The 14529-nt window shown below is 35.8% G+C and overlaps 1 protein-coding gene across 1 annotated transcript in view; it reads left to right on the top strand.

Annotated features, from left to right (window-relative positions):
• SPRED1 (sprouty related EVH1 domain containing 1) overlaps positions 1–14529 on the top strand; it is a 116449-nt gene that overhangs the window by 52055 nt on the left and 49865 nt on the right. The window contains exon 2 of the mRNA XM_040226971.1: positions 7883–8057. Within this exon, the coding sequence (XP_040082905.1) occupies positions 7883–8057 (175 nt within the window). The remainder of the gene's footprint in view (positions 1–7882; positions 8058–14529) is intronic.

Genomic DNA, 14529 nt, shown 5'->3' with positions numbered 1-14529 from the left:
CATCAGTCCATTCCTCTTTTGTCTGTTATCATCATCTTAGTTCAGTTACACATTACCTCTCATTTAGACTTCTGCATTAATTGTCCAATTCCCCTACTGTGAGTGAAGGATATATTTGATGTAGTTATTCAAATAAGATCAGAAATTAATGGTTGAGATACAGTTTAGATTTTGCATGAGATAAGGGAAACCAAGCAATTTATTGCAAGAGCTTCTTCATTTCATTAGAATGAAAACTTGAGTTGAAAAGTGGTTATTATGTAGTCCAATACCAAAGGGACAAATAAATAGAACTTTAGTTTTTATCCATTTTGGAAAGTAATATTAAATAGTTGTTGTCATATTTGACTTTTTATTTATTTGTTTTTGAAACAGCAAGCTTTTTTAAAATTGACATTTTGTTTGCTTTGTTTTTGTTTTGGGGTTTTTTTGTTTGTTTATTCTTGTATTTTTTGCTAAGCCATGTGGCATGTGGGATCTTAGTTCCCCAACCAGGGATCAAACCAATGCCCCCTTTGGTACAGTGTGACATCTTAATTACTGGACCACTAGGGAAGTTCCTAATTGACATGTAGTTCAGTTATAATACTATGTTAGTTTCAGATACACAGTGTAGTGATTCAGTGTTTTTGTAGATTATATTTCATATAGATTATTACATGATAATGTGTATATGTCCCTGCACTATTCAGTATATCCTTGTTGCTTATTTGTTTTACATATAGTAGTTTGTATCTGTTAATCCTATACCCTAATTTGTCCTTCCCTCTCCCCTTTGGTAACCACAAGTTTGTTTTCTGTATCTGTGAGTCTGCTGCAGATGACATTATTTTACTATTTTATGACTGAGTTATATTCTTTTTTATATATAATATGTGTGTGTGTGTGTGCGTGCATGAACACTCAGTTGCTCCATCATGTCCTATTCCCATGGACTGCCATCAGGTTTCTCTGTCTATGAAATTTTCTAGGCAAGAATACTGCAGTGAGTTGCATTTCCTACTCCAGGGGGTCTTTCTGACCTCAGGATCAAATCCGTCCTTCTTATTTATTTATTTTTTATTTTACTTTACAATTCTGTATTGGTTTTGCCATACATTGACATGAATCCACCACGGGTGTACGTGCGTTCCCAAACATGAACCCCCCTCCCACCCGTCTCCCCACAACATCTCTCTGGGTCATCCCCGTGTACCAGCCCCAAGCATGCCGTATCCTGCATCGGACATAGACTGGCGATTCGATTCTTACATGATATTATACATGTTTCAATGCCATTCTCCCAAATCATCTCACCCTCTCCCTCTCCCTCTGAGTCCAGAAGTCCGCTATACACATCTGTGGATCCGTCCTTCTTGTGTCTCCTGCATTGGCAGCCTGATTCTTAGTGATAAAGTGCCACCTGAGAAGTGTATATATGCTATATATATTATATACACACACAGTCTCTTCTTAATCTAGTTGTATTGTTAATGGGCACAGTTGGGTTGCTTCTGTGTCTTGGCTATTGTAAATACTGCTGCTGTGATCATTGGGGTACATGTACTTTTTCAAATTAGTGTATTCATTTTTCCAGGTATATACCCAGGAATGGATTATATGGTAGTTCTATTTTTAGTTTTTTAGTTTCCTCCATACTAGTTTCTATAGTGGCTGCACCAGTTTACATCCCTACCAGCAGTATACAGGGGTTCCTTTTCTCCACATCCTCTTCAACTTTTTAGATAAATCAGTGGGAGGAAATGCTTTTCAACTATTTTAAAGAAGATCCAGAATGAAATTCTGAGATTTTGACAATAAGAGTATATTGTCAAGTAGCAGCTGTTGTCTCAAGAGACTAACAGATTGCAAATATGATACCAGAGAGAGTAAAACCCAACAAATGCTAGAATTTTAATTCCATGATGGCAAATACTATTTTTCTTTATTTTCCACATTTACTAGAGTGGGCATCTATTGTTTTTGTGACCAAAAAAAAAAAAAAAGCATTTATTGTTATTTTAAATAGGAGACTGATTTCATTCCTTGCTCTTAAGTCACATTTATCTAATGAGTGGACTACAAACAGATTTTTATATGCTACAAGGCAGAGTATGATAAAGTTTGTAAAAGCAGCCACTAATGTCTTTGGGAGTGGTTGCATATTTGAAACAAAAGAGTTAGTGATTTTATGTGGGAAAAGAAGATGACATTTGAAAGCAAGGAGGTTATGCGATTAAAAGCACAGGTGAAAAGATTTAACTGGCACCTGGGAAGGTCTGTCAACTCCCCGCCCCCGCCCGCCACCCCAACATTTACTAAACAGCTTGAAAATTTTTGTGTTAAGTGTTCTAGTCTTAGGTCTTAAACTTGAAAGCTGAGCTGTTTACTTATAAGCTGATGTTTGTATAGGAAATACAAATTTATTTACATAAGCTTCTGGAGTACTTTAAAGTTTGAATGATCAACTTGGATTACTAAGGGAAACAGTTATTTATTTGGTATGGTTGAAAACATGAGATTCAAAAAAAGGTTTATGTAAGTTATTAGCCAGCTTTAAAACCTCTTTGTTGTATTAAGGTGAACTATGAATTAGGCAACCTTATTTTTTCAGTAATGAAATGTTTATTTTATCTAACTTTCCTAGAAAGGGCAACACATCTCTTTTAGGTGGCACTTTGATAAAACAAAAACAAATTGGGAATAGTGAGGGGAATTATGTCAGGAATTCTTTTGTTTAAAACATATTCTTACACTTATAAGTAACATTCTAAAATTTTACAGTATTTTGAGTAAAGCCAAGATATAGTTAAAATGTGAGTTTTAATTTATTTAAATTACTTTTATCAATATTAATTAAAGATTTAAGGGACTAGATCTGATAGAGTGCCTGATGAATTATGGACAGAGGTTCATGACATTGTACAGGAAACAGGGATCAAGACCATCCCAAAGAAAAAGAAATGCAAAAAAGCAAAATGGCTGTCTGAGGAGACCTTCCAAATAGCTGTGAAAAGAAGAGAAATGAAAAGCAAAGGAGAAGAAGAAAGTTTTACCCATTTGAATGCAGAGTTCCAGAGAATAGCAAGGAGAGATAAGAAAGCCTTCCTTAGCAATCAATGCAAAGAAATAGAGGAAAACAGTAGAACAGGAAAGACTAGAGATCTCTTGAAGAAAATTAGAGATACCAAGGGAACATTTCATGCAAAGATGGGCTCAATAAAGGACAGAAATGGTATGGACCTGACAGAAGCAGAAGATACTAAGAAGAGGTAGCAAGAATACACAGAAGAACTGTACAAAAAAGATCTTCATGACCCAGATATCCATGATGGTGTGATCACTCACCTAGAGCCAGACATCTTGGAATGTGAAGTAAAGTGGGCCTTAGAAAGCATCACTACGAACAAAGCTAGTGGAGGTGATGGAATTCCAGTTGAGCTATTTCAAATCCTGAAAGATGATGCTGTCAAAGTGCTGCACTCAATATGCCAGCAAATTTGGAAAACTCAGCAGTGGCCACAGGACTGGAAAAGGTCAGTTTTCATTCCAGTGCCAAAGAATGCTCAAACTAGCACCCATTTGCACTCATCTCACACACTAGTAAAGTAATGCTCAAAATTCTCCAAGCCAGGCTTCAGCAATATGTGAACCGTGAACTTCCAGATGTTCAAGCTGGTTTTAGAAAAGGCAGAGGAACCAGAGATCAAATTGCCAACATCTGCTGGATCATGGAAAAAGCAAGAGAGTTCCAGAAAAACATCTATTTCTGCTTTATTGACTATGCCAAAGCCTTTGACTGTGTGGATCACAAGAAACTGTGGAAAATTCTGAAAGAGATGGGAATACCAGACCACCTGACCTGCCTCTTGAGAAACCTTATGCAGGTCAGGAAGCAACAGTTAGAACTGGACATGGAACAAGAGACTGGTTCCAAATAGGAAAAGTAGTACATGAAGGCTGTATATTGTCACCCTGCTTATTTAACTTCTATTCAGAGTACATCATGAGAAACACTGGGCTGGAAGAAACACAAGCTGGAATCAAGATTGCTGGGAGAAATATCAGTCACCTCAGATATGCAGATGACAACACCCTTATGGCAGAAAATGAAGAAGAGCTAAAGAGCCTCTTGATGAAAGTGAAAGAAGAGAGTGAAAAAGTTGGCTTAAAGTTCAACATTCAGAAAACGAAGACCATGGCATCTGGTCCCATCACTTCATGGCAACAAGATGGGGAAACTGTGGAAACAGGGTCAGACTTTATTTTGGGGCCTCCAAAATCACTGCAGATGGTGACTGCAGCCATGAAATTAAAAGAAACTTACTCCTTGGAAGGAAAGTTATGACCAGCCTAGACAGCATATTAGAAAGCAGAGACATTACTTTGCCAACAAAGGTCCATCTAGTCAAGGCTATGGTTTTTCCAGTGGTCATGTATGGATGTGAGAGTTGGACTATAAAGAAAGCTGAGCACTGAAGAACTGATGCTTTTGAAGTGTGGTGTTGGAGAAGACTCTTGAGAGTCCCTTGGACTGCAAGGAGATCCAACCAGTCCATCCTAAATGAGATCAGTCCTGGGTGTTCATTGGAAGGAATGATGCTGAAGCTGAAACTCCAGTACTTTGGCCATGTGATGCAAAGAGCTGACTCATTTGAAAAGACGCTGATGTTGGAAAAGATTGAGGGCAGGAGGAGAAGGGGACGACAGAGGATGAGGTGGTTGGATGGCATCACCGACTCAATGGACATGGGTTTGGGTGGACTCCGGGAGTTGGTGATGGACAGGGAAGCCTGGCATGCTGCGGTTCGTGGGATTGCAAAGAGTCAGACATGACTGAGTGACTGAACCTAAATATACAATAATTTTTGGAGAAACTAAGAAATGAAAGGAAAATACTTAATTTTACCATCCTAAAATAACTGGTAGTGTTTTTATGTATTTTCTAATAATCTTACAGTTTTATATTTTTAAAATATAAAGTACGCTAAGAAGCATTATACAGATTGTAAATGAGAATTGGTAATAATCACAGATGATAAAATAAGTCTGTGCTCTGAAGAGGATAACTGCTTCTGCACTCTGAAGTTAAAATATACTCTGATCTTCTCAATTGGGTTATTTTACTCCTTAGGTTTCTCCAGTCTTGCAGAATCTAGTATAAAATTCTCAGTTTCCGGTTTACTACATAATCAGGTGAGAAGAAAGAGTCAGGATCCTGTAGTGAAATAAACACTTAAATGATTATTGGGAACTTGAATTTTGGTTTTGATCCGAGTTCCACCTTGAATGTGTAACTTCACTGAACCTCAAATGTGCTGAGCTTTAAATGCATGAGTTCAATTCACAAATATTTAATTTGAACCAAATATGTCTATGATAATGTGCTATGTTTCTGGGATATCCTTAGATTAAATTCTTGGTTAACCAAATAACCTTCATTTACTATTACTTCTATCCCGCCAAGCTTCTTGGGATGGTACTTGTTCCAGCTCAGCCCATGAGGAGCATTAGAATTAGTTACCTAATTCAGTCCGGTCTTTATATACCCATACCTCCTCTGGCCAGTTCTCTGAATGGAAGATTGTTAACAGTTGAGCCCAGATAGGAATCAGAGCCTGTAAATAACTGAATCATAAAAAGCTTAGAATGGTCATATGTAAATTTAAAGACTTTTAGAATTTCTTTCCAAAGAATTATTTTGACCCTAGTAATTAATAGAGTTATGTTTGAATTTGCAATTTTTTTTCCCCCACCTCCTACCTGGCTTTGAATTACCAGTATGACAAATACTTCAATTTTAAAATCTTTGTTGTAGTACTAATAATAAACTTAAAACAATTATACAGAGTCTCATACTACTGAGCGACTAAGCACAATAATACATGGTGTTTATTAGGTGTTAGGCTTTGTTTTAGTTTATTAAAAGTGGCTATTGTAACTCTCTCAAGGACATATAGGTAAGATGCTGAGCTAGGATCCAACTTAAGTTTGACTTTAGACTTCTTACTCAACCAACACTGTGCAACTTTAAAAGAATACAACTCTCTGACAGAAAACTACTTGTATTATGAAATATGAAGAACTTCTAAAAATCAGTAATAAAAGACAACATAATACAAAATAAGTGACTTTAAAAGAAGGCATACAAATGGCTAGCCAGCATATGAAAAAAATGTACAATGTCATGCATTCATCATGGAAAATATATATTAAAATCATAGTGGGTTACCACTTTATACTTACAACAGTGAGTACAGTTTAAAAAGTTGAAAATACCAAATGTTGGCACAGATGTGGAGTAACTGAAACTATATTGTTGATAGGAATGTAACAGTCCAGTCACCTTGGAAAACAGTTTCTTATATAGTTACATATACTCCCCTATGACTCATCAATTCCATCCCTAGGTAATTATTCAAGAGAATGAAAACATGCCTACAAAAAACATATAAGAATGTTTATAAAAGCCTTATTCATAATAGCCAACACCTCAGAACATTTCAAATGCTTATCAGCGTAAGAAAGAATACATGAATTGTGATGCATGTTTACTTGTTCAGTGAGAGGACTGACTACTTAGTGTTAACAGAGAATGAAGCCCTAATATGACAAGAGAATAAGTGAAAGAAGTCAGATAGAAAGGGAGGATACAAGTGGTGATTCTGTTTGATTCCATACATAAGAAGGCCCAGAGCAGGCAAAACTAATGTATATACTGGAAACCAAGTATAACATTGGTTACCTTGGTTACCTACTTGATGGGCAGGAGGCCTCAGGGAATTTTCTGGAGTCATGAAAATGTTCTATATCTTGATATTGGTTGTGTAGATGTGTATGTTTGTCAGAATATGTGAAATTTTATACTTAATATATGTGATTATATGTAGAGTATACACCTCAGTCAAATAAATGTCAATATATAAAGTAGAAAAAAAGCAAGGAGTGGGTCTCAGACAGGCACTCTAACAACAGAAGTGACAACTGGCAAAGAACATTCAGAGATATTAAGTAGCACAGAATTATTATGTTGAACCTCAGTTGATAGTTGTAATAACCAAGACATGTTTAATTTTCAGTGTAATTTTCTAAGAAACTCAGTGTAATTTTCTAAGAAATTGGCAAGATATTTGACTTTTAGAAAGAATATAATGATTATTATATTAGAAGTTTTAGAACTAAAATGCTTAGATGTCAGTTATCTAGAACATTACTATATGAAACATTTCTTAGATTTTATGTAAAAAATAGTTGTGGAATATTGGGAAATAATTCTGAATGGAACTGGAATGTGGTGTACCTCAAGAATAGTTTTCCAAAAAGAAAGGATGAAAAGACCAATTTGCCTGATGGGTTAATAAAACAAAACATTTCTTTATATATGTTTGTGTGGTTTAGATTTCTAATTGTTAGGAAAAAATTGAAAATGTATCTGAGCTAAGCATGTTTGTTTCAGCATTTTATTTATCATATATTTCAGAAATGTTACAAGCATAGAGATGTCACAATTAAATGTGCTAGAACACAACAGTATTTTGTCTGGTTATATGCTAGGAGATGGACATACATAGACAAGTTTGATGGTAGCCTCTGTAGTTTGTCTTTAGATCCTTCATGACTTGTTCCATGGCAATCAGATTTGCTTGAACTACTCAAGTGGTAGAATAAGAGTAGTCTTTTATTGTGAGATTGGTCTTCAAAATAAAAGTTAACCTCTAAGTTGGTTACTCTGGGTTTTGACCTTTTTCAATTAGATTACTTTCTCTGGACTGTCATGGAAGTAGTAAACACTTAGGTGCCACGCGTTAAGTGATGTGGTCTTTGGTTTCTCAAAGAAGACTGACATATTGGCTGGTTTTTTGTTTATGGAAAAGCTAATTTCTAATCTTTGCATCTATTTTAGTAATAGTTATGCACGAGTGCGAGCTGTGGTGATGACCTGGGATGACTCAAGTGGTGGATGGTTAACACTTGGAGGGAGTGGACTAAGCTGCGTCACTGTCTTCAAAGTCCCTCACCAGGAAGAGAATGGCTGTGCTGACTTTTTTATCCGTGGAGAGCGACTCAGGGACAAAATGGTAATGAATAATGCATCTTTTGCTATAATTTTAAGTTGTACAGAATGAATTCTCTATGTAAAATTATGATTGGTATACTGTTATTTATGGAAATTGTTTTTGTCCTGGATTGATGATTGTTTCTATAACTGTTAAAGTTAAAGACAGCACAATATGCCTGTTTTCTTTGCACCTGGGACTGGTATTAATGTACACATGTTAAAGGGGAGCTGCTTTTCTGATTAGGTTTAATGTAAGAACATTCATGAATAGTCCCGCCTAGTTTTAAACCAGGTGCACTTCCTTGCCTTCTCCCCACTGTTACTTAAATTGGAGATTGGCACTATAGTCCACAGGCCAAATCCAGGCCTGTCATGTATTTTTGTACAGCCCATGAATTAAGAATGCATTTTGCATGTTTAAATGACTGAAAAAAAATCAGTCATGATTTTATGAACATGAAATTCAAATTTCAGTGTCCATAAAAAATTTTATTGAAACATTGACTGAGCGACTTCCCTTTCACTTTTCACTTTCATGCATTGGAGAAGGAAATGGCAACCCACTCCAGTGTTCTTGCCTGGAGAATCCCAGGGACGGGGGAGCCTGGTGGGTTGCCGTCTCGTGGGGTCACATAGAGTCAGACACGACTGAAACAACTTAGCAGCAGCAGCCGCCAAGCTCATTTGTTAACGTTTTGTCTGTGGCTGCTTTCACACTGCAGTGATAGAGTTGAGTAGCTGTAGATATCTGGCCCCTACTCTAGACTCTTGTGTTCTCAGATTCTTGCTCCCTTCATCCCCTATCAACCTAGGCTCATCATGTGACTAGTAGGTGGCCATCCTAGGTTATAACTCTACTATCTTCCACACATATAAGTGTTTCCTTAAATTCATATGTTTTAAATTTTGAATCCAACCTTTGGTAATGTTAGGCATCTACTCTCTTAATTAGTGTAGAAAACTGTTTCTCCTTTATTTCATTTATGAGCCGAAAAACAATCATATCTGAAAAGCTGAGAAATGTTAATGTCATTCCTGCATCAACCAGAACTTAGAAAATGAGAATAAAGTGCTCAAAATTTCCAAGGCTCTTGAAAATAGCTAGAATTCCCTTTAACTATTAATAAATATTTGTAGACTGCTTTGTGAGCTCATTCAGCATCTATAATATTATTTCTATGGAAAATGTGTTTTAAGTTTTGAATAATTTTCATATATAAATATTTTGAATAAAACCTACTTTTAATTTTGATTCTTGGTTTCTGCATATTTTTTACTCCTGAATTATTTCAGTAATTTAAAAGGTTAGCTAACTTGTCTGTGCTCCAGTTTCTGTCTCAGTTAAATCTGATTTAATGACTTCCCTAAATCATCTTGAAAGACTTTTAACTCTTAATTTTTTACGAATTTAGGATTCCCTTCTGATGGTGTATCTCAGTTAATCAGAATGTGGTTTTAGGCTTATAAGAAATCCCAGTTGAAGTCAGAAGTACATATAAAAAAGTTTTAACATGTCATCTCTAAAAGTGTAAATATTTAAATGTGGTTCTGACCTTGGATAACACAGTGGCCAGCATATACTGATGCTTATTTAGAATATAGCCTGTAGACTTCTAAGAAAGAGCCCATGGTGCCCTGTACTTACATGTAATGCTTTTTGTCTGAGCTATTGATGACTGGGAAGTGTTGTTGGAGAAGTTGTAGATTTTAGAAACTGAGTAAAACAGTCATAGTCTAAGTGGTTAAAGAGCCCACCTGCCAGTTGCAGGAGACATAAGAGATGTGGGTTCGATCCCTGGGTCAGAAAGATCCTCTGGACGAGGGCATGGCAGCCCACTCCAGTATTCTTGTCTGGAGAACCCCATGGAGAGAGGAACCTGATGGGCTACAGTTCATAGGATAGTGAAGTCAGACACGACTAAAGTGACTTGATACGCAGCACACAAAGGTATTTCTTAATAGTAAAGATGGAAAAAGAGAAGAAAGATATCAAAGGTGGAGAAAGAATTGGAGAAAAACATCTTGCTGAGAAAGCATAAGAACATGGAATGATGACCTAGATATGAAATAGAGAAAGAAAAAAATCAAAATGAAACAACCCAGTCAGCCCTACATATCCATAGGTTTCACATCTGTGGATTCAAACAACCACAGATGGAAAATGTTTGGAAAAAGATTCCAAAAAGTGAAACCTGAATTTGTCTTGTGCTGCCAACTATTTACATAGCATTTACTTTGTATTTGGTATTACCAATAATTTGGAGAATCATTTAAAATATATGGGAGATGGGATGCATATGGTTATATGCAAATTCAATGCCATTATGTGAAAGAACTTCAGCATCTGCAGATTTTGGTGTCAGCAGGGGCCAAACAGACAAGGCAGATACTGGAACCAGTCCCCTATGGATACCAAGGGACTACTGTATTGGCCATATTAATGAATGTGGACAGTTTACTTGAAGATAATTAAATAAGGAACCAAATCTGCATCGCTAGGAGTGAAAGCTAGTCAGTGAATAAGCTCAGATTGATGTTTCAGGTGGTTGCTCAGAGTGTGATTTTTGACATAAAGCTTAGAATAAGCCTGGGATTTGGACATAATCCAAACTTACTTTCTGTGATGAGACATTAAAAACTGCCTTTAATGGAATCCTAAGGTGTAAAATAGTAAACTAATAAGAAAATAGGTCCTTTTGATGGAAACACTGACTTAGGAATCCTAGCTGTTGTTTCAGTTAGCCGTTTCTTCTTGAGAAACCTTACTATTTGTGAAATAGGAATGATAAATGTATCTGTGTAGGATTGCTTTATTTCTGTAGGGAATAGCTATAATAAAGCATTTGAATTGTATGCTCAAATCGTATGATCAAAGGCAGAGCAATAATACATGACTATAAATTGGAGATAGCAGTTTTGTGAAGTCTCAAGACAAATGGGACAGTGACATTGATATAAGCAGATTAATTGGCCCCCTCTGCTGCATAATACACTTCTAAGATACTTCTGAAGCAGTTATAGAATTGAAGTATGTATTCGTTTTCACTACATTTTGAGGTCATTAATGTCCATTTCTATAGATATTTTTACCGATTGGTTTTATTTTAATCCATTTTTCTGGGTTCTAGTAATATAAAAAAGATGTTCACTGTGATGGTTGAATCCGTAAGTTTGCAAAGTCTTCCCAAGTTAATGATAGTTTTCTTTAAAATCCTTCTTGATGATAACTGCATTTTAATACTGTTCCTGTATAATAATCATTTAAAAGATACTGCTAAAAAAAACTCTGTTCTCTGTTCATTTTGTCTGTTGGTGACATCTTAGAATCCTCTACCTTGGATGAATTCTAGAAATAAAGTAAGATACCTGCCCCTCATACCTCAGGAAAAAACTTAGGCCTTTTAAGAAAGAATAGATAATTATTAATGAAGTGCCTATAGCCACTGGCATAGCTAATAAACACTAGATATTTTAAAGAGGGCGTATAGTCAAAATAATGGTAACAGTGGTGAAGATGAAAGACAACTTTTCTGAAGAGTGAAAGAAGTATTTGGTAGAAAGTTTTCCAGTCTTAGGTTTATAGTACTTGTTCTAAAAATGTCCTGTTATGCTTCCCAGAGAGTTATATTTCACTCTTTTTTGTTTGTTTGTTTTGTTTTAATAAGAAAAGGAACACAAATCAAGAGAAAGCTGATCAGGATTTTTCCAGAAAGGTGACATTTTGTATAATTGGCTTGGTACTCATTCATTCATTTATTCAGAGTGAACTGAAATTATTTCCTATGATGCTTGCCTATAACTTGCTTGTTTTTGTAAGTTTATTTCCAAGTTGACCTTTTAATGATCTACATTAGAGCTTCCCAAGCTGTATGCCATGAATAGATATAAGTGGCAGGAGCTGCCCAGGCTGGTTACCTCTTAACCACTGAGGTTCCTCCTCTTTCCTGGTTGCCTTATAATTGTTGTTTTTCAGAGTACGCCTGAGGAAAAAGTTGGAAAGCACTGCTTTATGTAATTGGCTTTCATACTTTGTTGGTAATTCAGAGAAATTTTAAAAAACACTAGGGTTTGATGGTATAGCCCAAGATAATGAAAGTACTATCTTTCTCCCAGACACTTGGAGATAGATATATAGAATGGTCTCTGACAAGCATAGATTCTCAGAACCCTTTTCTTGATATGTATGAGTTTTATCCTGTGTTTCCTTCTAAACCTTTATAGCTTTGATTTCTCCCTTAAATGCCAACTAAAACTTAACTGTTAATTTGTATAGATCTTTACTATAGAGCTTTAGATTCCCCATGATAGAAACTCTTTTGTATTCACTTTTACATAGTTGCTCTTCTCTATTAGTGTGACATTTTTATTTTATAGACTGACATTTTATCAACTTACAGTATATATAGGTTAAATTATTTGACCATTTTTAGTTGAATTGTATGTGATTAGAAAATCTAAAACATTAAATTATAGCACATTTTAAAGTCTTTATAAGTAAACTTTACTTATAAAGTTTATCATAAACTTTCAGTAATGATATCAAAATTTTGCTAAAATATTTCCTGCTAAACAAAGTTTTAAATAACTTTGGGGATCTAAATCAGCCATTCTTAACCTTTTGTAGTAGGACAGTAAAATACTCTAAATTCACTAATTAATGTCATTGTGTTTTTTAAAGCACACTGTGCCGAGAGATGATGAAAGTGAAGTAGGCTATGTAGAAAGATACAATCAGACTCTACAACCCCTGGATTACTTAAGATGTTCTGTGGAAAATGGAAGAATTCATGGTGTAATGTTAAAGTAAATTAGAAGATAGCTATCATTATAAACTTAGAATTTATAATAAGTTGAAGAAAGAAAAAATAGAAAATATCAAGTTTAGAAAGTTGCCAAGGAGATTAAGTAATTTTTTGATTAATGATTAGGTTGTGGATAAAAAGTGGTTTATAAAAATTAAATGCCTATGAAATGTGGCACTAGTGGTAAAGACCCTGCCTGCTAATGCAGGAGATGTAAGAGACACCTGGGTCGGGAAGATCCCCTGGTGAAGGGAATGGCAACTCACTCCAGTATTCTTGACTGGAGAATCCCATGGATAGAGGAGTCCCGTGGGCAGGCTGCAGTCCGTAGTGTCGCAAAGAGTTGGACACAACTGAAGTGATTTAACACACAACATACACACGTGAGATAATAGTTATATTGTTTAAAATGGTACATTTTAAAATATTTTTGTTCTTGTTGCACTGGGTCTTCGTTGCTGTGCATGGGCTTTCTCCAGTTGCAAGGAGCAGGGGCTACTCTTTAATTATCATATGCAGACTTATCGTGCGATGGCCTCTTGTTGCAGAGTGTGGGCTCAAGGGTTTGCGGCTCACAGGCTGTAGAACTCAGGCTCAATAGTTGTGGTGCATGGGCTTAGTTGCCGCGCAGCATATGGAATCTTTCTCAACCAGGGATCAAACCAATGTTCCCTGCATTGGCAGGCAGATTCTTAACCACTGGACTACCAGGGAAGTCCAAAACTTTTGAACTTTTTAAAAACGGAGTTTCTTACAGTTATTACAGCCTAAAGCAAAATTAGAGTATTTCTTTTCTAGAAAAAAGAGTAAAGTGATTATAACATAGCAGTAGCTTTATTAAAAATGAGACTCATTCTTACCACCATGGAAAGCCCCAAAAGAACAGGGAAACATCTTTGTACCTTGTATTGAACTTTATAAAAGTACAGAATAACAGTTTACTACTTAGCTTTTTCCACTGTGCCAACTGTGAATTTTTCCATTGTGAAACTTCAGTCCTTCACAGTACTCTTCCCCCTCTAAAAACCAATTCCATTAATTAGCTCTCCCCTTAGGACTCAGCAGCTCTCTCTCAAAAGAGACCAGTTCTCCTATTCACCATAATACTAGAGAGTTAGGGAAATGAGTGGGCTGGGCGTAGAGGTAGTGTCAGCATTTTGTTCCTTATTCTCCTGACAGAAAGTTCTATATAACCCACACACTTAAATTTTTTATTGATAATCACTGTACCATTCACAACACCATCCTTTAGCTTTTATTTTCATCTACGGATCTTAGAAATTCCCTCTCAATGCCAGCTTTTCCACATCGGACCCTCAATATCATTTCTTGGCTACTTTACTTTACTTCTGGTCTTCATTTCATCAGGTTACTCTTCTGGATCTGCTTCTTACCAGAATTTTTCCATATGAGGAATTTTGTGGTTTCATGTCATTTCTGTTTTATTTCCCACTCCTTTCTGTACAATTTCATGCTTACTGTATTATCCATGTGTCCCATTTCACTAGATTTCTTCTGACTTTAGTATCTTTTATTTCTTTTTTAATCCAATCTGAATTATCCTTGTAAATCATTTAAACCACCCATTTATACATATTTCAGTGGACAATATGTTGCTGAGTTTTAATCTTACCTTACACTAAAGGAATATCACTGAATCCACATCACTAAAAGGGAAAGTTCAGTATT

Source organism: Oryx dammah, unplaced genomic scaffold (assembly GCF_014754425.2).
Source record: "Oryx dammah isolate SB20612 unplaced genomic scaffold, SCBI_Odam_1.1 HiC_scaffold_26, whole genome shotgun sequence".
Taxonomy (NCBI): Eukaryota; Metazoa; Chordata; class Mammalia; order Artiodactyla; family Bovidae; genus Oryx; species Oryx dammah.
Note: the sequence above shows the minus strand (reverse complement) of the source record. Positions and strands in the feature narration are given on the sequence as shown.